Source organism: Ambystoma mexicanum, chromosome 11, assembly GCF_040938575.1.
Source record: "Ambystoma mexicanum isolate Mex_15411 chromosome 11, UKY_AmexF1_1, whole genome shotgun sequence".
In the NCBI taxonomy this organism is placed as follows: Eukaryota; Metazoa; Chordata; class Amphibia; order Caudata; family Ambystomatidae; genus Ambystoma; species Ambystoma mexicanum.
Window position 1 is genome coordinate 374235317 of NC_090934.1, and position 26029 is coordinate 374261345.

The window sequence follows — 26029 nt, forward strand, 5'->3', positions numbered from 1 at the left end:
TCTCTTCTAGTATAGCGGCTCCTATTTCCCAGTCCACTACATCTCCCACTCCTCCCAAATGATACCCCTTGCCTCACTCTCCAGTATGGTACTCTTTTCACTCTGTTCCCAATCCTCCCCCTCTCTACGGACTCTCTCTATAAGCCTCCTCAAGGATCTCTCACTCTCTCCTCTGATTCCTTCTTTACGTTTCCACTGTCCTCTCCTCTCACCTTCCCAGTACTCTTTCCTTAAAGTGTAATCTCACTCTCTGAACTAATATAACATGGTGCCTTCCTGCTCTCTTCCCACACCGATTCTTCCTCTCACTCTAAGCCCCCCAAAGCTCTCCCGAGTCCCACTCTTCTAGTACCAAAGCTGTACCCCTTGTTTCCTTCTCTAATATGATGCCCTTATCTCCCTGACAAACACTCTCTGCTCCTCTCTCTGTACACTTCAAAACTGCCTTCTATTTGACGTCTGTTTTCACCATCCTTGATTCTCTTTACAAGATGTCCTGCTGCTCCTCACATCCACTAGTACCTTCCTTACCCACTAACACTCCTAACAAGGTGCATCCCTTCTCACTCTTGCATGCTTCACTGGGCCCACTAGAAACCAGGGCACCCTCCTTTCAGCACTCCGCCTTGGCCATTGTCTCCTTTCCACTCTCAACAGTGCAGGTCAGAGAGTGTCTGCTGCTCCTCGATAGACAGATTTCCAAATGAATGTCCATCTGCTGTCAAGTCTCCTCCAAGCACTTCACAGACCTGACCAATTCTGGCTGTGCTGGATGCGTTTTAAAGGGCTCCTCCCCCTGGGTGTGTTTCAGACTGATGGTCTGCACCTATGCAAAGGCCTTTGTTCGGTTCCCTGATTGGGTCATGTGCTACTTCTCAGGTGGCGTTTCAGGTGGCTGGCCGCAGTCATATTAGGCCTATCGACAGTTTGAATTTATACTGGTTCGTACAAACAATGTTTTTTAATCCCCCTCCCCGGAAGTTGCCTGCTTCTTTCTGTGTGATTTGGGAAACCCAGTGTTTTCTTGCAAAAAAACTCTCCAGTAAGCATTGTGAAGTGTTTGTTACATTGTTTCTTTGGCCAATTGTTTAGGTTTCAGAATTTGCAACACTTGATCTCTGCAATGTTTAGGTTTCAGAATTTGCAACACTTTAATTCTGCGACTCTTGCTAGTATGGGAGAAGAATACTTAATACTTCTTAACCTTGGAAGTGTGTGTTTTCTTTCTTGTGGCAGATGAAGAAACCGATACATTGTATTCCTATGGGTCACAGTTTTTCATATTGGTTTTCTTTGGCAGGGGTGCTGGGAAAACAAAGTAAGAAACCCATTGTCTGGGGTGTTTTAATATTTTCTATTTTTCCCCTTCATTCACTCAAAGGAAACAGAGATATTTGTAACCTTCAGAGAATGGGTCTGGCTGCAGGGATCATCCAGCATGCTTGAACCTAGAGGCCTCAATTTAAAAGTGTTTTTCTGGCACCTGGCTTCCTGGGGGGGGCTCTACAATGGGGACTACTAGTGGTGCACCTTGACAGGCACTTGTCGTCAGACTGACTGCCACCTCACAGTACATAGTGGGCATATTGTGTAGAATGTCTATGCACTGATAACCATCATTTATTTAGGTGTCATGCTTCACAGGTGCCATTGCAGTTAAAATGTTGCATGTAAAGCAGGCTGGGTTTGCATACCTCTAAAGGGACAGTGTAGGATATTGAACATGGTATTCTGTCGTATATATGCCGGCATTTGCCACAGTTTGCTTTAACCAAACGTATGCTCAATATATGCGGTGTGGGGTGAGCGGTTTCTTGTAGCACATTTAGTTTTGGAGTGGAACAAATGCAACATAGTTGCATTTGAGTTATGTTATGTTATTGTGATTTGTATTGTGCACCTCTGCTATTTTCATGGTCTCCAGGTGCCTAGACGGATCTGAAAAGGAAGGGGGTTGGGATAGGCTAGTTAGTGGGACTGAGAGGGAAAACAGCAAGAGAGCTTTGATGTGTTGTTGATAGCTTTGGTTCGGAAATACACTGAGTGCTGGTTTGTTTTTAGTTCATCGACGTTGTTTGGTGTGTGTTTGTGTATGGGTGGTTTATGTGCATCTTGGGTGTTGTGGAGAGTCAGTATAGTGCTTGTAGTTTGCAGTGCTTTCGATTTTCGCGGTGGAGGTATGTGTCGTGTTTCTTCAGTGTTGGGAGGTGAGTATGCAGAGTATTGGAGAGTTTTTAGTAGGGTTAGTCAGCGGTCAGCTCAGTCTTTTTCTTTGGGTTGGGTTGATCTGTTGGGCTGATCTTATTCTGTGGTTTTTGGGGTTGGGTGTTTTGTTTCTCTGGATTGTCCAGTTTCCAAGTTTCTAAATTGTTATGCTTTGGCGGTATTCCTTCCTTGGTGTTCCCTCTTTAGCTTGGTGAGTTAAAGAGCCATATTTTTAACAGCTTCCTGAATTTTCGGTGATCTATTGGTATTTCCTTTGGGAGTGAGTTCCAAAGTCTCACTGCTATGCATGAGAATGCTGATCCCCCAAATGTGTGCTTTGCATATTGTTTTGGTTTGAAGTGCATGTCGTTGCTGGACCTTAGTATTTGTGTTGGTTTGTAGATTGAGATTTTTCTCGCCATGAATTCTGCTCCTTGGCTGTGGATTCCTCTGTGTGTTATGCAGGGTGTTTTGAAGAAGTTCATTTGGTAGGCAATGTAGTGTTCTCGGTGCTGGTGTGATGTGTTCTCTCTTAGTGAGTCTGAGGAGTAGTCTTGCTGCTGCGTTCTGTATTCATTGTACTTTTCTCATAAGGTATTCTGGAATTCCGAGATAGATGCTGTTGCTGTAGTTTATTCTTGACATGACAGGAGAGATGACAGTGAGTGTTTTGTGTGGAAAGATGAGGAAGGGGAGTATACTCTTAATTGTGTGTAAGGGGAAGAAGCTTTTCTTACCTACTGTGTTGACTTGTGGTTCTAGTGTTAGTTTGTTGTCCATTATTGTTCGGAGATTTTTTACCACTTTAGATAGTTCTGGTGGGTTTCCCAGTTTGGTGATTATTTGGCAGGTTGTTGGGTGCGATCATGAATTTTGTTTAGTCCAGATTAAGTTTTAGGCTGTTGGTGCTCATCCAATGGTTTAATTCAGTGAGGGGCAGTTGGTGAGGGTTGGGTTTTGTTTATTGTTGGTATCAATTTTGTAAATGATTTGAGTGTCATCTGCATAGTTTTGATGAGGTTAATCAGTGGGGTCAGGTAGATGTTGAAAAGCAGTGGGGAGTGCGATGAGCCTTGTGGGACTCTGCATGTTGTTTTACAAGGTGCTGACTCGAATGGTGCTATCCAAGTTGTTTCCATTCTTTCAGCCATGAAGGATTTTACCCAGAGAAGTGCTGTACTGCCGATTCCAATACCTTTCAGTCTTTTGATGAGTGTTTCATGGTAGACTGTGTCAAAGGCTAGTGACAGGTCGAATTGTATTAATGCTGATTTGACATTGGAGTCTGCGTTGGTTTTTAGATCGACCCATATAGATAGTAATGCAGTTCCCCGTTCCTTTCATGGGCCTAAAATGTATTTGTGGCTGGTCTAGTATCCAATTGTTTTCTACATGCTCCAGGATTTGTTTATAGACATAGATTTCTAGTTGTTTTGCCGGGTATGGGATGTTTGGGATTGGTAGGTACTTGGTTAGGTCTTCCCTGTTTCCTGGTGGGTCTTTAAAGAGCGGCTTGATGTATGCCAATTTGAAGGCTTGCAGCATGATCCCCGTTGCTAGTGAGTGTTTGAAGAGGTTGAGGAAATATTCTGCAGTTGTTTTCTGGGTGAGGATAGTGTTGTATTTGTCGGGTGGGTATGGGTCTGCTAGAGAGCCGGCTCTGTTGCTTTTGCTCACCAGGCTATTGAATATTTCTGTCGAGATTGGTGGGAGGTAGTTTAGTCTAGTGGATGGTTCCCGTGTTGGCTGGTTGAGGGGGTTGTTGGTGATTTTCAGCTTGCTCTCCATGATTTGCTGGATGTTTATGATTTTGTTTTTGGAGTGGTCTGCAAGGTCATCACATCAATTCTGTGATGGGGTTGGTGTGTTGTAGCATGCTGCAGTTTCTTAGCTCGCTTTTGATATTGAATATCTCTTTCTGGGTGTTGCTTGAGGTTGTGATCCGTTCATTGTAGAATGTCTTTTTTGCTTTCAGTATTTTGGCTTTGTATAGTCGTATCTATTTTTGGTATTGGTGTGTGAGTGTGCATGGATCCAATGTATTTGGGTGTGAGTGGCTGCAAGTCCCATGAAATGGTGTTCGAGAAGGTGCAAATGCTATGTCTTGGCGAGGGAGTCGGTAGCAGTCCCATGCATTATTGATTCTGAGTGGGTACAAATCCCATTCTTCTTTTATATGTTTGTTTGCTGGTGTACATTTTGCTTTCATTCCCAGGGAGGGGCGGGGGGAGTGGGGATTTCATTTCATGTTAATGCAGTTATCTGTTGTACATCAGTGTCACATGTAAGGTGTTACATCTAGTCCTTGACTAGTGTTACATTTGTAATACCATGTATAAATATCTGCCTCCGTGTTACACTGGCATCAGTGTTAGGTTGTAACACTCCACGTATTTAATGGTGAAATGCCATGCATATTTTCTTGTCTGCATCATTGGCAACGGCGCTATTGTTTTGGATGTTATTTGTTTCTCTGCATAGTACCATAGAGTGTGTTCTTACGGATTGTTACCTTCTAGGGCACGATGAACCTTTGGTGCATTGTTTCTGTCTTCCATTAGTGTGAGGTGTGCCACAGTTTTATTTGTGGTTTAGTGAGTGCACTTTGACTTCTGTTAGACTGGTAGTACATGGTGTGACTTGTAGAAGTTGATTAACCGATGGGGTGCTGTAATGCTTGCCATGTTAGTTAATCTTCAGACGTTGCTGCTTCGTGCTAGAGTCCAGCCTCTAAGCACGGGCAGGTATCCCACCCATGCATCTCTGCACTGTCTTTTTTTCCAAGACAACTGCGTTGCTCCTGAGCGATCCGCCCGGCCGCCACTAGGAACATTTTGGAGGGGCGGGAGTCATTTGTCAGGAGATTTGAGCCCTGTTATGTCCACGCCGTAGCTTAGGCTATGTAGTGATCTTTTGTCTCGTCTACCCTGTGAGTGAGTGAGGCAGCGGTGGCAGTGCCAGTGCCAGCTGATGTCTTGTTCCAGTGAAAATTGACTATCATTGCAACCTCTGAACAGTGAAAAGTTACTTTCTACTCCTGCTCCTTCCCATGAATGCCACTACTTCTTCCATTGATGCTGTCCCCAGCACTACTACTTCTTCTACTACTATTACTGGATCACTGATAGGCCTAAAGGTCATTGAAGTAGTATTTCTAGTAGCAGAATCAGTGCTTGTAGTGCCAGTATCGGTTGTGGAATATAAATACCAGTATTATTAGCAATAGTACTTTCATTACTTATAGTAGACTTAGGAGTATTATTACTGTGGTACTGAAACTAGCACTACCAGTAATGCTCCTAGGGGGAATATGAGCACAACCAGAAGTATTGTTTTCTGATAGTACTTGTGCTTCTATGAGTCATTCAGTAGGCGCCTCAGTGCTCAGTGTCAGTGCGGGTCTACATTCCACCTTAATCACGAGTTGCAGGGGAACGGAGGGCAAAAGGCATGACGACCTCATACATCCTATACAATTGTGGTAGTAGGTAGTTATGTCCTGTGACATGTGTTAGACAGCTTTTAAACTGCCACAAATCACCACTGTAGTGGTCTCGGAGCACCGAAGCGTGTCTGGGAGATGGTGTATCCTACCCCTGCCACGGGTAACCTGACCGTAGTGTGCTAAGGACGATGAAAAGGGCACATCCACAGCATAGATTCATCTTGCAGGGCTCTGAGTGTTATCATAGGCCACTGAGGCATCAATCTCTTAAGTCATTGGCAAGGAAGAACAGTCCTATTCATCTCTACCCATCCACAGTGCTATGTGTAAACCGCCTACACATACTCTAATCTCTAGCCAGCTGTGACTTACTCATACATGGCGACATGTCCATGTCGCTTGACAGATGCTCACTCAGCCGAGTATTTTACTTTGCATCTTGAGACTCGTAGTCGGGGGCTTATAATGGATAATACGAAACAATAAGTCCCAGAATCGAAAGAAAAAACAGAGTTGAATGAGCATCTCCCGAATGGCCTTGGGAATACTGCCATCTTTGTCCAACAGTTGAATACTATCTGTGCGTCCCTCCATCGCCATGCAATCTGCAAGACTTCTCTGTGCCTGCATGTTGTGCCCCTCCTTGTTCCCCTCCCACTTAGTTGTAGCCAACTGAGGAATGAGCAGGAATCACTTTGATTTTAATAAATGCTACCAAGTCTGATCCCTCTAGTCCTGCATGACCACGCGAAAACTCTCCTGCCTGGTCTGAAGGCTAATCCCCTGGGCTTCTATTTCAGGCTAGTTTAACTAGGACAGCAACCTAGGGTAATTTCCTTTGCACTGTGCATTTAAATTAACTCAGAAGTTGAGCAATGCCCATCTCCGCATGGTGCAGGCCATCCCTGGTGTATTCCACCACAATCACTTGTAGAAGAGCTACTAATAGTCACACTGGATTAGAGCAAATTTGAATAATCCCTTTGTCTCCCCAGACAATCCTTGTTGACACATTAGGTGATGCGAGGGTGCATAGTTAGTGTATTCCAGGATAGCCTGATCCTGCACCCCCCTTACACCAGCACCTATTGCACTGTGACCTAATCCAGAAGCGGTGATTGAAATCAGCATACAATGCTCCAGTCATAATCCAGCAGGAGACGTTTCAACAAGTTACCACCGATGGCAGACCTTAGTTTGTGGGGCAACCCTTTGCAAGTCTGGCAGCTCCTTGTTGCACGGCAGTACGTTTCTATTGCTCAGAAATGCACTGGAAAGTAGCAGGACTTTGTCAAGTGTCCAACAAATATTAAAGGCTTTTCCTGTACCCCATCTTGAAGAACTGGGGAACACCCAATACAAATGAAACAATGAGTCGCCACAGCTGTTTGCTTGCAGTACTCTATACAAACCTAAAACATAACATAAACCCACCATAGCATAGTGTCACAGGATGTAACTTTGCATGGAGGCTGATACCAATAAAGGCATATCTCTGAATGTTTCAGTTCTCTCTTCTGTAAAAAAAAAAAAAAAACATTATGCTCCACATAACTCCAACAAATGGTTTCTTTCTGTAGGAGACGGGAAACAATGCATATACAAATCTTCAAGGGCAACAAACCCAGACCTTTAACGTTAAAATCCCCCAGAAAGTCCATTCTATATTGAATTTAATGAGCTATTTCGATATGCTAATTCATCAACACGGGAGAAAAAATAATCCTAAACAAAATTCAATGGCCAGCATCTACCATTCGTACGGAATTCATTGGCCACTAACGCCATCGTCACGTTGCTGCGGAGTGCCGCATGCCCCGCTTCTGGATTCTTGATTACAGGGAACAGTGAATTTAGATGGCAGAAGTGCTGTTTCAATAATGAGGAAATGGTGATCAATCAGCCAAAAGTAAGATAATGCTATCCATAAATTCAAGCGATGCAGTTACAGAAGTTGCCCATTTTACCATATCTCGATATATAGTGAAATTGCTGGGTGTAGAGGGATAAATGCGCCTTCGGGGCTGATTTGGTGTGTGAAACCCTGATCGCTCTGATATAGCTCAAGCCAACCACAAAGCAGAAGCGAAAAAGTTGCTGATATTGAGGGGCGCTAAGTTAGGAAGGTGCAGGGCTGGGAAGCCAGATTGAAGAGGATCCCGGAGGTTGCGTGTGTCAAGGAACTCAGTGAGTCGGTTGAAGAAAACTACAAGGTCTAGTATTTTGGAACAGTGATGTAGAAGAGAGACAGGATGAAAGTTGGCAGGACAGTAAGGGTCTAGACTAGTTTTTTTATGGATAGCGATGACAGCCGACTTGTAGGATGAATGAAAAGGGGTGCTATTAAGAGAGGAGTTGAAGAGGGAAGTATGATATGGAGCAGCACTGGGAGCTGTGAGTTTCACTTTGTGCGGGGATGAGGGTTGATGGGGGCACATGAAGGGTTAGCCCTGAGGAGAAGGGCAAGGATCTCATCTGGGTCAGTGCGGGTAAAGGAAGACATTGTTGTAGTAGAGGAGGGAAGAGGTTGTAGAGAAAAGTGATCAGGTGGGGGATAGGTCATTTTCGAGGGTAGTTTGAATTTTAGAAATTTTAGAAGAAAAGTAGAGAACAAGATTGTTTGCAGAACGAGCAGAAGAGATGGAGGAGGGCATCAATGAAAAGTGTTTATTGTACCTATCAACCACCCCACTCTATGTGAGGGGGTTTTAGGCTGTGGATGCTCTGTCACGACTATCACTTGGCGGGACTGGTGAGCTTGAGGGCCTCACCAGCAGTACCTAAGTCAGGAACGTGTACTAAAATCCCTAACCATAGGCTTTAAGGAAAATCTCCCTAACAGCCTGGCAAGGGTCCTTTAGTTTTTCTCAGATCCTGCGGCAAAAGCATGGGGCTGCCACTTCAATGTCCAGTTCTTCAGATTCCTGCCACTTTTGCTAAGGTTCACTGGTCCTAGCCGCTTCACATGATATGATATGATATGTTATTTATAACGTGCTTAATACCCAGAGGTTTCTAAGCGTGTGTTGCTCTGTGTCCTCTTGCTTCCAAGGCGGGCACATTGCTGCTGAGCTATCCTCCCGAAACATTGGAGTGCAAGTACTAGCTGAAAATGCAGCATGTACTTGTGAATGTATAGTTAATTTAATCTGACATTCAGCAAGTCGGAATCAAATATCATTCGGTTTTAAAATTAGGAGCCCCTTAGTAGGTCATGTTTCCTGAACATCTTGGGGGATCAGGACCCCAAAAAGACTACCAGTTTGTTTATCCTGTCACCAGTGGAAAGGTGCGAGTGCAGGTGAGGGTCTTCATGGAGGGTAATATTATGAGGTATGGGTAGGGCGGGCTGATCAGAGTCTTATGTTCCTTTTGGGGAAGTTAACGGCTTACACAGTATCAGGAGCTCATAAGGAAATACTAGCCCCGTGTGGGCGCCATGTTTAATTGGTTTATTGTCACCAGATAAGCAAAAAGGTTCCATTGAAATGTGTGTTTACGCCCAGTTCATTACCTTCTTTCTTCGCTCATCATGGTACCCTGTGCTAGTGCGGGCACTCACCGTAGTGCCATCCTTTGCTCAGGTCCTGGGGTGAACACGTGTAGCAGTAGAGCTGTCTTTTGCTCGGACAATGGCGAATGCATACAGTAGTGTCATAGATTCATGACAGGCTGCTGTGTAAGCATATACCGTGGTGCCTCGAACGAACGCGGAAGTAGTGTCCTTTGCTCAGCTTGCACATTAGTGTAGTGGCGCTGAAGTGCAACACTTGCTCCTTTGCTTACATCATTTACTCAGGTGCTGGTGTTCACAGACTCACTACTGCTTCCCTTTGAGACTTGGGTGACTATGGGCAATGCTGCTGGCCTTCGCTCCAGGCTGGTCTACATTTACCCAGTAGTGCTGTCTCTTGTTCAGGCGCTGGCGGGCACGTATGGCAGTGCCATCCTTTGCTGGGGTAAGCAGATCCCATAAAGCCACCCTTCTTATCCATTCTGGGTTCAGAAGGGAGTGACGCCCTTCGCTTGGGTTCTGGCAGTAGTTTAATCTCCTTTAATCCTGATGGTAAGCATTTCAGCGATGCCACAGAGAAAAGCATAACACTAACGCCCTTTAAAAAATATACAATCTTTGGAGAGCACTTAGCATCCATCATGCAACTAATAGAATACCGATTCAGTTAACAGTAAAGTTCAAATAAGGGCTCAGCCCTTCTCTCCCATCTTCAGAATCGTGCTGCCAAGCACTCATTAAAAACTGGGAGCTGGCAAAACCAACCCGTTATAAAGAAAACTGCCCCACAAATAGCGCAGGCACCACTTCCATTCGGACCGAAGGTAGGAGTACAAAGGGCAAAGATAGAAAAAAAGTCATAATTTCTGATGCCACTCCCTCCCCCAGAAACCTGTGCCAGGCACAAATGAACGTGAGTCAATCTCTGTATAGCTCCCCAGTCTACCATGGCTAATGGGTATGGCTCCCCGCACCCCCCAACCCCCGTCCTTCCCCCCGCCAGTCTACCTTGATGGGAAATGCGGCAGACTTGAGGGACAAATATCTGGGCAGTCCGCCTGGGAACTCATACCATGCTTTGACAGTAGCCTTCTGTTCCTGCGCTGCTGTTGGGAGTCGTTGTTGTCCCATACACAGGCGCAAAAGACTACTTAGTTTGGTACACTTCAAGTACCCCCTCGACAGCGAGGAGTCGCCGGAGGCCAAGCGTTTTGTTAAGTGCAGGCACACTCCTTGCCTCTTGTGGAAGCATAGATGATGTCTTTGCTTCTTGGTCTGTCTATACATCTTTCAGGTTAACACACTGGCCAAGATAGTTCCACTACTTGACCGGCACTAACTGCATAACTGCATCCCATCTGATCAGGGCACAATTGAGTGACTTGATGCTTCGCATTGCTTTGAAATTTGATATGTTGACATATTGTTTCCGGCTACATAAAAAGGCTCAAAACCACATTGCACTCCCCTCAAACAAAAGGACTACACCCGTACGACACTGCACCGTGTGCAACGAAGAAGACAGGGACAGGTTGGCACACCAGCCTCAGCAGTGCATAATTTATTTATTTATTTTTTACATTTGTATAGTGCCCTAGCCCAAGGGCATCAGGGCGCTGTTGCAACCAGTTACATTTAAACATATTGAGAAGAAATTAGATTGTTAAGTATGAGGGTAGGCCTGGTAAGCCTGCTAGGCCAAGAGCCCGGTTTGAAGGGCTTTCCGGAAGGGCCGGTAGGAGGTCTCTGCTCTCAGTTTGGGCGGAAGGGAGTTCCAATGTTTGGTCGCGACTGACTTGGTGCCTCTGATATACTGATTATTCAGTAAGGGGGCAGCACTCATCCCAGGCTCAACCAATCTACGGGGGACCAACACGTTTGTAGCCCTGCACCATCCTGCTGCCTGGTTATTACTACTTCAGGTTGTAGGTCTCCGCCATATGGGAAGGGACGGCCCGGTTCCTTCCCTGAAGACTTCCATAGGAAGGGTTTGGCAACAATTTAGAATATCACAAAACGATCAAAGCCATGTATAGGGGCACTTTTTCAGCAATACATATTTGACATTATGCAAATTATGATTATTATTATTATTATTGGGTGGTTGATACTGCGCCAGTTCACCACCGTAGGTAGATGAAACAGGTACATTACGCCCCTGCCATGCCAAAACCCGTCTTGTGAGAAGCATAGAAGTACTCTCTACTTCTCGCTGGTAAAAACCAACTTAAAGCACCCTACCATAAAACTTTGGTGTGTTGTCAGCTAGGAAGACAGGCTCATAACAGCAGGGCTGTTGACAACACCCAGGGTTTTTGGGAGCCCACATTTTGAATATTAACACTATTTTGACATTTCTGACACTCCTTGGCACGACACTGCTGGCAAGCCCTGCATTCAGAACACTAGTGAGAACTAGGGCCTTTTAACATGGTCTAAGCCAGCTTAACTTTCCTAATAGGATCTTTTAGATACTGAAATATAGACCCCGGCCAGAAAGGATCGGGAAATGCATACTTTTCCTCTGTTGTTTTGTAATGCAACCTGATTTTCCATTTCGCTCCAACCAATCTGCTGATCCTAAATAGATGGCCCTCATCACAAGGTTGGCGGAATGGGTTTACCGGCAAAGGTGCCGGTGCCGGTAAACCCATTCCGCCCTACCACAAGGTCTTCTCGCGGGACCCGCAATGGGCGCCTGGAAAAACCAGGCGTCCATACCGGGTCCCGCGTGGACACCAGGGAGCTCACAACGGGCCCGTTATTAACGGGCTCGTTCTTAGCTCCATCCCCATTCCCATTGAGCCCTATGGGGGCTCGAATGGGAATGGGGATTTTTTGGGTCCGGGTTCCTCTGAATGCGGTAAGGAGGCAACCATGCCGCTAAAAGCGGCATGGTTACCTCCAACCTCCTGATGAGGGCCACTGTGTCTAGTCACCCTGTTTTATGTTTGAAGAAGGCATCCACCGTCACATAGAACTGATATATTCAATGTTATGGCTAATTATTATTATATAAAACCTGCAAGGTTTTCTGTCTAAATGTGTGCATGTGAATTCTTCATGTAGACAAGACTGATACGCTAATCATGGCTGTAACCAGGTCATGGAAATTAACATATGACTTGATCAGCAAATGAGTGCTTCTGTTTCTAGAGTAACGCGAGAATTTCCTGGCACCAGCCTGTGATACTTATCTTACCGAAGCTACTGTATTTTGAAGTGATTTGCCCATTACAAGGATATGTCCATAGTCCTTTCTAAATTGCTCGTCTTATTAAATCACTGTAGAGAATTGCGTTTCACCAATGTAGCCTTAGCTGTCAAACACCTGCATCTTCGGCCCGAAATTTAGATGCTAAAGGCCAGCATGGAGATGAGCATCTTTGGCGCTGATCACGTTAGTTCTCCTTCGCAAGGTGGTAACCACTTGCGGAAGTGGTTAATGGAGGAAGAAGCCCAACAGAGAAATACTCTTAGACAGCACAGCAAGGACTACATGTAGAGCATGAGATGCAGGCAATTTCCTGGGGAGGTGGCCGAGCCTCGGGGACAGCAGTAGAGCCGTTTACATAGGGTACAGCTACCCTTTGACTTGGTGCTGGGTGAACACGCGCACGGCGTGTTTCTCTTGCGTACATATGCAGTTCCTGGAGAAGTGGCCGAGCTTCGGGGACAGCAGTAGAGCGGTTTGCATTGAGTAGAGCGATCCTTTGACTTGGGGCTGGGTGAACACGCGCGATGCGTGTTGCTCTTGCGTACAAATGCAGTTCCAGGAGAAGTGGCCGAACCTCAGGGACAGCAGTAGAGCCGTTTGCATAGAGTAGAGCTATCCTTTGACTTGGTGCTGGGTGAACAATCCTTGTGCTGTGTGTTGCTCTTGCGTACATATGCAGGTATGCTGTTCTTTGCTCGGGGGCTCGGTGAATACCTGAGCAGTTCAAGGATTTCTGCTGCCTCAAGCAAAGGGACATTGTGGTTCCCCCTTTCCTTGCAATAGTGGCAGATTTGGTGCTTCCATGGTCCGTGTAGTGCCCTCCATTTGTGGGTATGTGCCTCACTGCCTGCTTTTATCCTACCATAAAACTGGCCTTGGGCAAATGCATACAGTAGTGGGTTGTTGGATTAACACTTTCAGTGGTGCCAGCCTTTTCTCTGCGTCCTTATGGGCAGGCACAGTGGTGCCAACATTCACATCCAGGCTGGGCGAGCCTCTATGCTACCCTTTGCTTCGGTGAATATCCCCAATAGTGAGGTCTGGGCTTGGGTGCAAACATGCTGTCATTCCTTCGAGTACTGGATGGAAATGTACAGCAGGCCTGTCCTTCCCTGTTATTGGTTAAAAATGTACATTGGCCCCGTCCTTTGATTGGCTGTTGGTGTTTAGAGGTGTGCTTTGCTTGCATGCAATGAGAGCCTCAGCCGTAGTGCTGCCCGTTGCTGAGGCGAGCATGTACAGTTCTCCTTCGCTTGGTGCTGGGTGGACCTATGTCCTCCTGTCGCTGTAAGCCCAGCCCCCTGTCTCTATGTGTCCGCGTGTAGCTGTGTTCCCTGCCAACCTGTTCATGTGCCTGGTCTTGGGCGCTTTAAAGATGACCATCATATTCATATCACATCACTACGCTTACTCTCTACTATACATATCATACAACTAGAACACAGCTATACCCCTGATTAATTCGGTCTAGCTGTTCACATACGAATACGACCCCATGAACACCTCATCACCCTAATAAAATGCAGCAAGCCGAGCACATTACGGCCTTGTTGCTCACATATGCTTCCTTCAGCCTAACGCAGCCAGAGCCCTGTCTGGGTGACCACCCACCAGACTGCACACATCCAACTGATATCTTCAGCACCACACCTAACGCTAGGATGCAGCTACCATCCAGCAATTACATCAGCTGCAAACATATCTGGTGCACCCACAAACCCTACGACACTATCTCTATCTGCTGACCAGAACTAGGGTTCCCAAGGTCGTTCAACCTACCAGCGCTTTGAGGTCATGCCAATCATTTATAGAGCGCTATATAAATGCCAAGTAACATAACATAACATGTCAGTAGTGCCGCACCTCGTCTGGCTGCAATGATGAACATGCGCACCAGCCTACTGCGCCCTCCTTTGTCTGGGTGCTGATTGAGCACATAGAGTACAGCCAGGTTCTGTTCGAGTGTGAACATGTGTCATATTGTTTTCCTTCGCAAAGCTGTTCCTATGGATCCCACGTGTAAACATACGTTGTGTGTTCTTTCTTAGGTGTCGACGAGGTCACAATCGTCAACATCCTGACCAACCGCAGCAATTCCCAGAGGCAGGATATTGCATTCGCCTATCAGAGGCGAACCAAAAAGGTGAGTCGGGTGCGCTTTTATCCTTCTTTCATCAACTGTTACCACACAAGATTCAGGTGTTGATACCTTTCATTGGACTAACTGGAAATATTACTTATCAATGGAACACACCCTTAGCTTTAGACGCCCCATAGACATCTTCATCAGATGGTGCAGGGTGACATTTTCTGCTGATCACATATCTCCCCCACCCCCCTCCCACAGAATTATGTTCGAAAAAGGCACCCGCAGCCACTTAGAACTGATATTTTCATCCTCCTCGCTCATTATTATTTTATAAAGTCTGTTCGAGGTTTTGTGCAAATCCTTTGCAGGTTAGTTCTTCATGTAGAAAGGTTGACAAGTTGATCATGCTCCTAGCCAGGTAATGGAAATGAACACATTCAGTAATCGGCTGAAGAGTGTTTCTTTTTCTAAAGTAACACTATAAATTCCCGGCACCAGCCTGCGATACTTAACTAATTACACCTTCACTATTCAGACACAGCGACTTTATTTTGAAGTAATTCGCCAAAAGCAAGGATTTGTCAATAGTAATGTCTCAGTTAGCCACACAAAGTCATTAGAGAGAATTGCCTTTAACAAATGCATCCTGTGCTCCAAATGTAGATGCATTCCTTTGGCATGGATCACATTTGATCTCGTCCCCAATGAGGTAACCACAGCTTGCCCCTGGGGACGGGAAGGGTGGAAGAAGCGTACTGGAGCAATACACTCTGCGCAACACACCAGGGGCTACATTTGGAGCACGGAGTGCAGGTCATTGGCTGGAGTGTAATGGAGAAGAGGCTGAGCCACAGGCACAGGAAGGAAGCCTCTCTACTATAGATTAGAAGCATCCTTTGTCCGGGTGGTGGGTGAGCATAAGCAGGTATGCTGTCCCTTGCCCGGGGTTGAGTGGATTCCTGAGCATAGACCTGGCAGTGGTCTGTTGGAGTAACGCTTTCAGTAGTGCCATCCTTTGGTTCTTTCTTTACGTATACAGCGGTGCCAGCCTTTGCTTCCATGCTGGGTGAGCTTGCATGCTGCCCTTCGCTTAGGTGAATATCCTCAGTAGTGAGGTGTTTGCTCGGGGGCCTGGGTGAACACACACAGAAATTCTGTCATTCCTTCAGATGTTGGAAACCTCGCGTCTATGGGACTTCAAAAGCATTGGTCCATCTTTGCATGACGCGATCAGTCCAATAAATGGCACCGAGCCTGCTTTTTGTGTGAGTTTGAAATTGGCCTAATAATTGCGGCACATTTTTTCTCTGCTTAAACTGTTGTAAGATTGAACCTGAAGTGTGCATTGCTAACAGTTTTATGAGTTGCTGGTAGCACTGGCCATCTTGGGTGGATGTGCCTTGCCTAAAAGGACGAGGTATGTCTTCTCTTTATGTCCACATACTCAGAATGCAAGAAATGCGCCAGACGTATAGTGTTGCGTTACTCAGGTTTTAATTTATGCCCTTACTGATGACACGTGTTTCGGCTACTGAAAGCCTTCCTCAAATCAGGGCTTATAGCATTTGCATAGCTAATCACATTGTGATAAGTATAATGAGTAAATCAAATCAGCAAATTTAAAGATCAAATTACGAAAAAACAATAAAAAACACAGATTCGGGGTTGGAGAAAGGGAGGATTGTGAGGTGTTTTAAAAAAAAAAACAGAACAGAAAGACAAACAATATATATATAAGTATAAGGGTCAGTTTTCCACATTCTGTACAATCAACAAATAACAATCCATATTAGGCTCATACGGATGTGTGAGCTATTCATGTTCCACATACCTTTGTCTTCTCTTTAAGCTTGGGTGAGCAAAAGAAAAGACTCTACTTCAGGATATGGGATATTAATAGCTAGGTTAACTGGGACCAATGGCCTAATGCTAGAACCACACTAGAAGCACTGGGCTATCCGTACCGGAAGGGTAGGCTATGTGTTTACAAATATTGGCTCCGCACTAGATGTCTACCAGAAAGACCAGGCCTGTCTCTGCCATACATATGGACGGAAGGCACAGGTAGGTCACACCAGGTGAAAGAATGCTACTTTGCATTGCCCGAGACAATGACCGGAAGGAAGGTCCGGAAGGAAGATAGGGAGGGGCCTATTTTTTTGTAACGCTGATCTTTAAGTTTGAATAAAAGAAAAAGTAGAGACTTAACCCACAAGCAGTAGGAAAAGGAAGATATATTTTTTGAAAAAAAGTTGAAAGAAACTGAAAGTTATCTGCTTAAAGCCCCTAGTCCAGATTATAGACAAACAATACTACGGTTTCGACTGAACATTCTCTATACCCGAGAAATAAAACTTGAAGACAGTACCTGCAGATTTAATTGTGGCTCTACTCAAGTAGAACCTCATCAACACCTCATAAGTGAGTGTCCAAATTTGGAAGACAAGAGATCTTCATATTTTAAGCATCTGTTTGAAAATTGTTATATAACCACGTCACAGGAATTATGGAACTTGATAATCCTGACAAGAAACAAGAGGATCCAGATGGCCACTGTAAATTGTATTCATTTTCTTAAATGGGCATAGTACAGTCATATGAACTAGAGATAATAAGTCTAGAAATTGTAAATGCAACTGTAAAATGTACAACAATGTTGTAAAGGTTTACACGAAACCAAAAACAAATAAAGAAATTAATAGAAAACACAAGGGTGAGTGATAGTGATCGTTGGGTGACTGTATCATTTTCAGTATTCTGGCCAGAGGAACAGGTAACCAGAAGAAGAGATGAGAGCTTCCCCTTTTGTGCAGAAGAGCTTACATGCAGGCCATTACTAATATGTTGGCGGTTTTACATTAAGTCATGTTGTGGATGCTTGATGGCATTGAGGGGTGCTTAAGAGCTCTTATGAGTTGTGGGGACTGCTGCCCAGATAATCTTATTAGATTCCCTCGTGCTGATGGTTTGAGAGGGAGCTCTGGTAAAGCTGAGACCACTGAAGGAGGTGTGAGAGCGCAGAATTAGCTGTATGCATGGTGAGGGCCGGGTGACGCAAAAGGAGAGTTTGACAAAAAGGATCTCACCCATCTCAGGCCATAGCAGATTGCCTTGGGAGGAAAACAGAGAACGAGTGTTGAATGAGTAAATAAGCCACTGGACTGCTGCCCCCTGTTCCTCTCCCGCTGCTTCTATGCCTTCTTTCCCGGGCCCGGCTAGTATGAACTCAGAATAGAGGCTTTTTTTGAGCTCCCATAACTATTTTCATAATAGCCCTCTTTTTTTGGTATTTTTGGTATTTTTGGAAAACAGGATTGCGCTCCCCGCGCAACCCTTTTTACAATGAAGACGAACCTTTAGCAAGACCCACTTCGTGTTAATAGCAATAATACTCTTTGCTGAAGGTTGTGTCAAATGGGAACAGTATCACAGCCCTTGAAAAAGTAACTTGCCGCGTTCTGGCTTATTATCCTGGGGAGGTAGCCTACTACCATCCAGTTCAGCATCGGGTATTATTGCTAAAATAAATGCCAATCAAAAACGTCCACATTACTTGTTAAATTCAAATTGTATAGTTTAGTTGTGGTTTTCAAATAGATGTCGTCCTTCAATTGAATTCCTATGCCTACGCATTTGCACCGTTTGGTGTGAAACAAGGCAGAATGTACTCAGACTCCTCCACCACTCTGAGCCATTGGAAAATAATGGTTTCCACTACAGTCGCAACACGTAATAGAGCACCATAGCCTCGTAGATTGGCTCCTTCCTCTTCCTTGGCTCGGGAGGATAGCTCAGGGGCATCGTGCTCACCTTGGAACAAAGACAACACGGAGCACCACAGGTTCGATCCGCGCTTAGAAACCTCTGGGTAATAAGCATGTTATACATAACATATCATATTAGTAGCATATCATATATGGTCTCCTGCAATTTGCAATCTGTTTCTCAAACTTTTACATGAAATCTATTGTAGTTTAAGTTCCCGCCCAGTGAAAATAACCAAAGTAGGTGCAATGCAAATCTTGTCATGAAGCCCCTCAGGCCCTTGGAAACGACTCCACAGCGCCCGCTATGCGCACAGAACTCTATTTGTCTACTGTTGGTAATGCCAAACACAGTGTATTTCCACTGGCGTAGGTCGGTCCATGAGCATTGAACATGGAGGGCTTTATGACCTGTGCGTGATGGCTCACCTTGCTTTATTTCCCCTCCTCTCATAGGACCTCCCATCGGCACTGAAGTCTGCTCTGTCTGGAAACCTGGAGAATGTAATGCTGGGCTTGATGAAGACGCACCGACAATACGATGCCTCCGAGCTGAAGGCCTCCATGAAGGTAAGCAGGTGTACCCCACGAACTGCGCAACTCATCACCCATGGGCACGATCCATCGAAATAACGGCATCTGTTGTCCGAGTGTAACTCTCATAGGTCAAGCGCTGAATTTGTAATGACACATAAAGTAAAAATGTAGTATTTGAATTTACTGAAATATCCCGGAAATTGATTTTGAGCAGATATTTTCTTTTTTGTCTGAGACACGTGGTTTCAATCTATTGCTCCACATGGTTCTCCATGTACCTCTGGAATATTTATCAATGTCAGGAGACAGAAAACAGATTTCCTCAATCATTCATTTAAAAGAAATGTGTTTACAGGTTTCATGCAAACCATTCAAAAACGAATTGCATGAGAAGAAATGCTGACTAAGAGACCTCAACAAGCAAAAAGAAAACTAAAAACTAATGATTGGATAAAAACAGTGGATAAACAAAAAACCTACAAGCGTTTTCTCAAATGTGACACAGAAGTAAGAGCCCTAAATGTATTACCGGGATATCTAAATCAATTTCCTGATAGAATGATGCGTGATCTGTTTTTAAGATTTCGCCTGAATATACTACCAACTAGGGACTACTTAGCATCATTTGACAAAACTGGCACTGTCTCTGCGGATTGCAGATTTTGTAAAGAAGTACAAACCCCAGAAACCTTATTCCATTTAATTATGGTGTGTCCGATGTTGAAAGAAAAAAGAGAACTATGCAGAAATTTCTTCAGAATCTCAACCAAAGTGATGACGACAGAGGAAAGATGGGCAAATCTCCTAAGAGGAAATGATCAGTGGTTAATAATCACAATAATCAAATTTTGGACTGAGATTATAAAATGAGTATGAATGCATATAGCATATGAAATTTTTCAGGATTGAAAGTAACAGAGAATTTAATGTAAAGTTTGTAAAATCAAACCAAACATTTTATATATATATAAAAAAAAAATTGCATGAGTCATTTGCACTTGAATCTCATCAGCTGGCTATGAGTTGGCATGCATCTTGTGATCAGTATTGCCCATGGCAAGAGGTGCCTGTGACTCGCTGCCATTAGCCTTTGGTAATGAGAATAACTGGGCCAGTTAATTCAGTGAAGTTATTGCTGTTTGTGTAGGACCCTGTCAACCAGACACATTTGTTCTGGAGACATCAGTCTAAACGATATTGTATGACTTGATGGTACATTGTTTATCACAGGAGGGGACCTGAGATTTCATGAGACATGGGAACATCACACCTGTTGAGCGATTTGTCTCAACTTTCCCTGCTGCGGGAGCCCATGCTGGCAGCATGATATTTACTTTCAGGAGGAAGCCATGCGTTGGGACTTTAATCACCCCTTCCACACAGTGTTTTCTGCTGTCCATCGTAGGGCCTCTGCTAGATTATCAAGCAATCCTGGCTTTGCCTATGCTTATACATGCTCTTTGAATACAGTCCTCACCCATCCGCTTGGGCCAAGCACCCCAATCTTCTGCACTCCAGCTTCTCTGCTTAGTCTTTTCAACCTTCTCCTCTCTGTCCAGCTTCGATCCTTTCCATTCAGTAGTTTCCCGTCTGTCTGCACTAGCAGGTCCTCAAAACCACAACCTAGTGAGATAAGATCTTCCTTTCCTAGTCCCTCTCATCTTCTCTGCCCAGTCCCTCTCATCTACTCTGCACTGTCCCTTCTAGCTTCTCTACCCAGTCCCTATCATCTTCTCTGCCCAGTCCCTCTTATCTTCTCTGCCCAGTCCATCTCATCTACTCTGCACTGTGCCTTCTAGCTTCTCTGCCTAGTCCCTCTCATCTTCTCTGCCCAGTCCCTCGATCGCCTCTGCTCAGTCCCTCTCATCTACTGTGCACTGTCCCTTTTGCTTCTCTGCCCAGTTCCTCTCATCGTCTCTGCTCAGTCCCTCTCATCTACTCCGCACTGTCCCTTCTATCTCCTCTGTCCAGTCCCTTCTAGCTTCTCTGCCCAGTCCGCATCTTCTCTGTTCAGTCCTTCTCATCTACTCTGCAATGTCCATTTTGGCTTTTCTGCCCAGTTCCTGTCACCTTCTCTGCCCAGTCCCCATCTTCTCTGTTCAGTCTTTCTCATCTTCTTTGCACATATCTTCTAGCTTCCCTGCCCAGCCAAGTCTAGCTCCTCTGTCCAGTCCCTTCTAGCGTATCTGCCCAGTCCCTCTCATCCTCTCTCTCCAGTCCTTCTCATCTCGTCTTCCCAGTCCCTCTCATCTTCTCTGCAGGGTCCCTTCTAACTTCCCCATCCAACCTCTTTCATCTTCTCAGCTCGCCCCCTCACAGCTCCTGTGCCCATTCCCACCGGTCTCCGCGCCGATTCCACCCTGGCTTCTGTGCCCAGTCCTTTCTGGCTTCTGTGCCTAGTCCATCTCAGCTTCTGTGTCCAGTCCCTCTCATCTTTTCTGCCAAGTTCCTTCAGTGCCTAGTACTTCCTCCCTTCTGTGCCCAGTCCCCACAAACGTCTACACCCAGGCCGTCCCAACTTCTGTGCCTAGTTCCTATACCCAGTCCCTCCCAGCTTCTCCGTCCATAACCTCCCAGCTTCTCCACGCATACCATCCCAGCTTCTCTGCCTTTCCCCTTTCAGCTTCTGCTCTCAGACCCTCCTAGCTTCTCGGCCCAGTCCCTCTCAGCTTCTCTGTCTAGTCCCTCTCAGCTTCTCAGTCCAGTCCCTCTCAGCTTCTCTGGCTAGTCCCTCTCAGCTTCTATGACCAGTCACTCCCAGCTTCTCCACCCATACCCTCCCAGCTTCTATGGCTTTCCCCCCTCAGCCTCTGCGCTCAGACCCTCCTACCTCCTCGGCCCAGTCCCTCTCAGCTTCTATGCGCAGGCCCTCCCAGCTTTTCTGCCCATACCCTCCCAGCTTCTCCTCCTATAGCCTCCCAGCTTCTCTGCCTTTCCCCTCTCAGCTTCTGCGCTCAGACCCTCCTGGCTTCTAATTTCTCTGCCTAGTCCCTCTCAGCTTCTCTGCCTAGTCCCTCTCAGCTTCTACGCCCCGTGTCTGCTATCTTCTTCACCCATACCCTCCCAGCTTCTTTGCCTTTCCCCTCTCAGCTTCTGTGCTCAGACCCTGCTAGCTTCTCTGCCTCGTCCCTCTCAGCTGCTCTACCCAGTAACTCCCAGCTTCTCTGCCCATACCCTCCCAGTTTCTCTGCCTTTCCTTCTCAGATTCTGCGCTGAGACCCTCCTAGCTTCTCTTCCTGGTCCCTCTTAGCTTCTCTGCCTAGTCCCTCCCAGCTTTTATGTCCAGTCCCTCCCAGCTTCTCCACCCATACCCTCCCAGCTTCTCTGCCTTTCTCCTCTCAGCTTCTGGGCTCAGACCCTCCTACCTTCTCGGCCCAGTACCTCCCAGATTCTCTGACTAGTCCCCCTCAGCTTCTCCCCCTATTCCCTCTCAGCTTCTATGGCCAGTCCATCCCAGCTTCTCCACCCATACCCTCCCAGTTTATTTGCCTTTTCCCCCTCAGCTTCTGCGGTCAGATTCTCCTAGCTTTGCGACCTAGTCCCTCCAAACACCTCTGCCTAGTCCCTCTCAGCTTCTCTGCCCAGTCCCTCTCAGCTTCTATGCCCAGGCCCTCCCAGCTTCTCCGCCCATACCCCCCCAGCTTCTCCACCCATACCATCCTAGCTTCTCTGCCTTTCCCCTCTCAGCTTCTGCGCTCAGACCCTGCTAGCTTCTCGGCCGAGCCCCCACCCCTCCAGCTTCTCTGCCTAGTCCTTCTGAGCCTCTCTGCCGAGTCCCTCCCAGCTTATCTGCCCATTCCCTCCCAGCTTCTCTGCTTTTCTCCTTTCAGCTTCTGCGCTCAGTCCCATCCAGCTCCTCTGCCTAGTCCCTCTCAGATTCTATGCCCCGTCCCTCTCAGCTTCTCCACCCATACCCTCCTAGCTTCTCCACCCATACCCCCCAGCTTCTCCACCCATACCCTCTCAGCTTCTCTGCCTTTCCCCTCTCAGCTTTGGCGCTCCGACCCTCCTAGCTTCTCGGTCCAGTCCCTTCAAGATTCTCTGCCTAGTCCCTCTCATCTTCTATGCCCAGTCCCTCCCTTCTCTACCCATACCCTCTAAGCTTCTCTGCCTTTCCACTCTCAGCTTCTGCGCTCAGACCCTCCTAGCTTCTTGGCCCAGTCCCTCTCAGCTTCCCTGTCTAGTCCCTCTCAGCTTCTCTGCCCAGTCCCTCTCAGCTTCACCACCCATACCCCCCTGTCTCTCCACCCATACCCTCCAGCTTCTCCACCCAGCTTCTCTGCCTTTCCCCTCTCAGCTTCTGTGCTCAAACCTTCCTAGCTTCTCGGCCCAGTCCCTCCAAGATTCTCTGCTTAGTCCCTCTCAGCTTCACTGCCTAGTCCCTCTCAGCTGCTCTGCCCAGTCCCTCTCAGCTTCTCTGCCTAGTCCCTCTCAGCTTCTCTTCCTAGTCCCTCTCAGCTGCTGTGCCCAGTCCCTCTCTGCTTCTCTGCCCAGTCCCTCTCAGCTTCTGTGCCCAGTCCCTCTCTGCTTCTCTGCCTAGTCCCTCTCAGCCGCTATGCCCAGTCCCTCTCAGCTTCTCTTCCTAGTCCCTCTCAGCTGCTGTGCCCAGTCCCTCTCTGCTTCTCTGCCTAGTCCCTCTCTGCTTCTCTGCCTAGTCCCTCTCTGCTTCTCTGCCTAGTCCCTCTCAGCTTCTCTGCCTAGTCTCTCCCAGTTTCTCTGCCTTTCCCTCTCAGCTTCTGCGCTCAGACCCTCCTAGCTTCTCGCCTCAGTTCCTCCAAGATTCGCTGCCTAGTCCCTCTCAGCTTCTCTGCCTAGTCACTCTCAGCTTCTATGCCTAGTCCCTCCCAGCTTCTCTGCCCAGTCCCTCTCAGCTTCTCTTCCCAGTACCTCTCAGCTTCTCTGCCCAGTCCATCTCAGCTTCTCCTCTTAGTCCCTCTCAGCTTCTGTCCCCAGTCTCTCTCAGCTTCTCTGTCTAGTCCCACCCAGCTTCTCTGCCTTTCTCCTCTCCGCTTCTGCGCTCAGACTCTCCTAGCTTCTTGGCCCAGTCCCTCTCAGCTTCTTGGCCCAGTCCCTATCAACTTCTCTTCCTAGTCCCTCTCATCTGATCTGCCCATACCCTCCCAGTTTATCTGCCTTTCCCTCTCAGCTTCTCGCCTCAGTCCCTCCAAGATTCGCTGCCTAGTCCCTCTCAGCTTCTCTGCCAAGTCATTCTCAGCTTCTCTACCCAGTCCCTCTCAGCTTCTGTGCAATGTGTCTCCCTTTTATGCACAGTCGCTGATCTTTTGTGCTAGTCAGCCCACCCTTAGCCTCTGCCACACACAGCTGCGCGCCTTATGCTTAATTGCAACATAACTGAAAGGGGAAGTGGCATGAGTGCATTTCCTCTACTTTCCTTATTTCACATGTGTTCAATTGAATCACAAGCTCGTGATCAGACCAGAGCTGAGACCATCATTTCTTCCTTTTAAAATACAGGTCAGGAAAATCTTGGTCTCAATGAGCGTACGCAATTCCAGGCGCGCCACATATGGCGCTTCCTTACTATCCCAGGCAACGGTTTCCGCTTCACCCCCTATTCCTGAGTTCTGCGGCTCCCCTTGAATTTGGGCACAGTACTCCGGCAGGATCCTGTGTTGGGGTCACTCTTCTCCATGGCTTCCCATAATATTTGGAATTCATTGGTACCATGATATCCAGGTCACACGGCTTCTATGCTTCCTTTAATGTGTGCACCACACTTCCCCTTATCCACGCTTTACAATCCAGCTTGAATTGTTCCTGTTACACTCCTTAATATTTTAGTCGAGTGCTCTCGTAGCTTCTTAAAAACGGAGGTGCGCTTTCTCAATAATCAGGGTGCATGACTCGATTAAAATACAGGGAGCATTATTTTCATTGCTCCCTTTTATTATCTGGGGTACACTGCTTCCAATGCGTCCAGCGCCCATGGACCCTTTTTAAGCAGCAGAGCTGCAGTGTAAGTTTCTCACTCAAATCCAGGCTGTCCTGTTGCCCGTGCTCCCCTATCAACCGAGCAGCGCCTCTCCCACGACTCACTTAAGATGCAATTTCACCCATGATTTTCTTAACACTTAGAACACACTGCCCACATAGCGCCCTTTTCATATGTTGGGCACATTCCTGTAATATCCAGGGCACACTGATCCTTGGCTCCCATAATGTGTGGGACAGACACACTACACTTGTATCGCAGTGAAAATCCAAGGCACACTGCTTCCATGACTCCCTTAAAATTCGAGGCACACTGCTTCCATGACTCTTTTAATACCCAAGGCACAATGTTTCCATAACTCCCTTAAATTTCGAGGCACACCGCATCCATGACTCCCTTAATATCCGAGGCACACTGCTTCAAGGATTCCATTAATGCCTGAGGCACACTGCTTCCATGACTCCCTTAATATCCAAGGCACACTGCTTCAAGTACTTCATTAATGCCTGAGGCACACTGCTTCCGTGACTCCCTTAACATACAAGATACACTGCTACCATGACTCCCTTAATGTCTGAGGCACACTGCTTTCATGACTCCCTTAATATCCGAGGGATCCCTTAATATCCGAGGCATCCCTTAATATCTGAGGTACACTGCTTCTATGACTCCTTCTATATCCGAAGCACACTGCTTCCATGACTCCCTTAATATCCAAGGCACACTCCTTCAAGTACTTCATTAATGCCTGAGGCACACTGCTTCCGTGACTCCCTTAACATACAAGATACACTGCTACCATGACTCCCTTAATGTCTGAGGCACACTGCTTTCATGACTACCTTAATATCCGAGGAATCCCTTAATATACAAGGCATCCCTTAATATCTGAGGTACACTGCTTCTCTGACTCCCTTTATATCCGATGCATACTGCTTCCATGACTCCCTTAATATCAGAGGCACACTGTTTACATGGCTCGCTTAATATCCAAGGCACTCTACTCCATTGGCTCCCTAAATATATGGGGCACACTGCTTCCATGATTCCCTTAATATCTGAGTCACACTGCTCCCCTGGCTCGCTTAATGTATGGAGCGCGCTACACACATGGGTTGCTTGCTATTAAGCATGTATATATCCCTTTCAGTCCAAAACACACCGCTCCTTCATATACCGGCACACTGCTCTCTAGAACCCCTTAATATTTGGGGCACTCATCAATCTAGCCACCTTCCTATCCATGGCCCTCTGCTGCCACAGATCTCTGAGGTGCACCGCTCCCATATATAATTGTGGAGTACA

At 46.6% G+C, this 26029-nt stretch overlaps 1 protein-coding gene across 1 annotated transcript in view; it reads left to right on the plus strand.

Moving 5' to 3' along the window:
• Nucleotides 1-26029, plus strand: part of ANXA2 (annexin A2) — a 135591-nt gene that overhangs the window by 61060 nt on the left and 48502 nt on the right. Inside the window, exons 4-5 of the mRNA XM_069623083.1 lie at nucleotides 14430-14524; nucleotides 18691-18804. Of these exons, the coding sequence (XP_069479184.1) occupies nucleotides 14430-14524; nucleotides 18691-18804 (209 nt within the window). The remainder of the gene's footprint in view (nucleotides 1-14429; nucleotides 14525-18690; nucleotides 18805-26029) is intronic.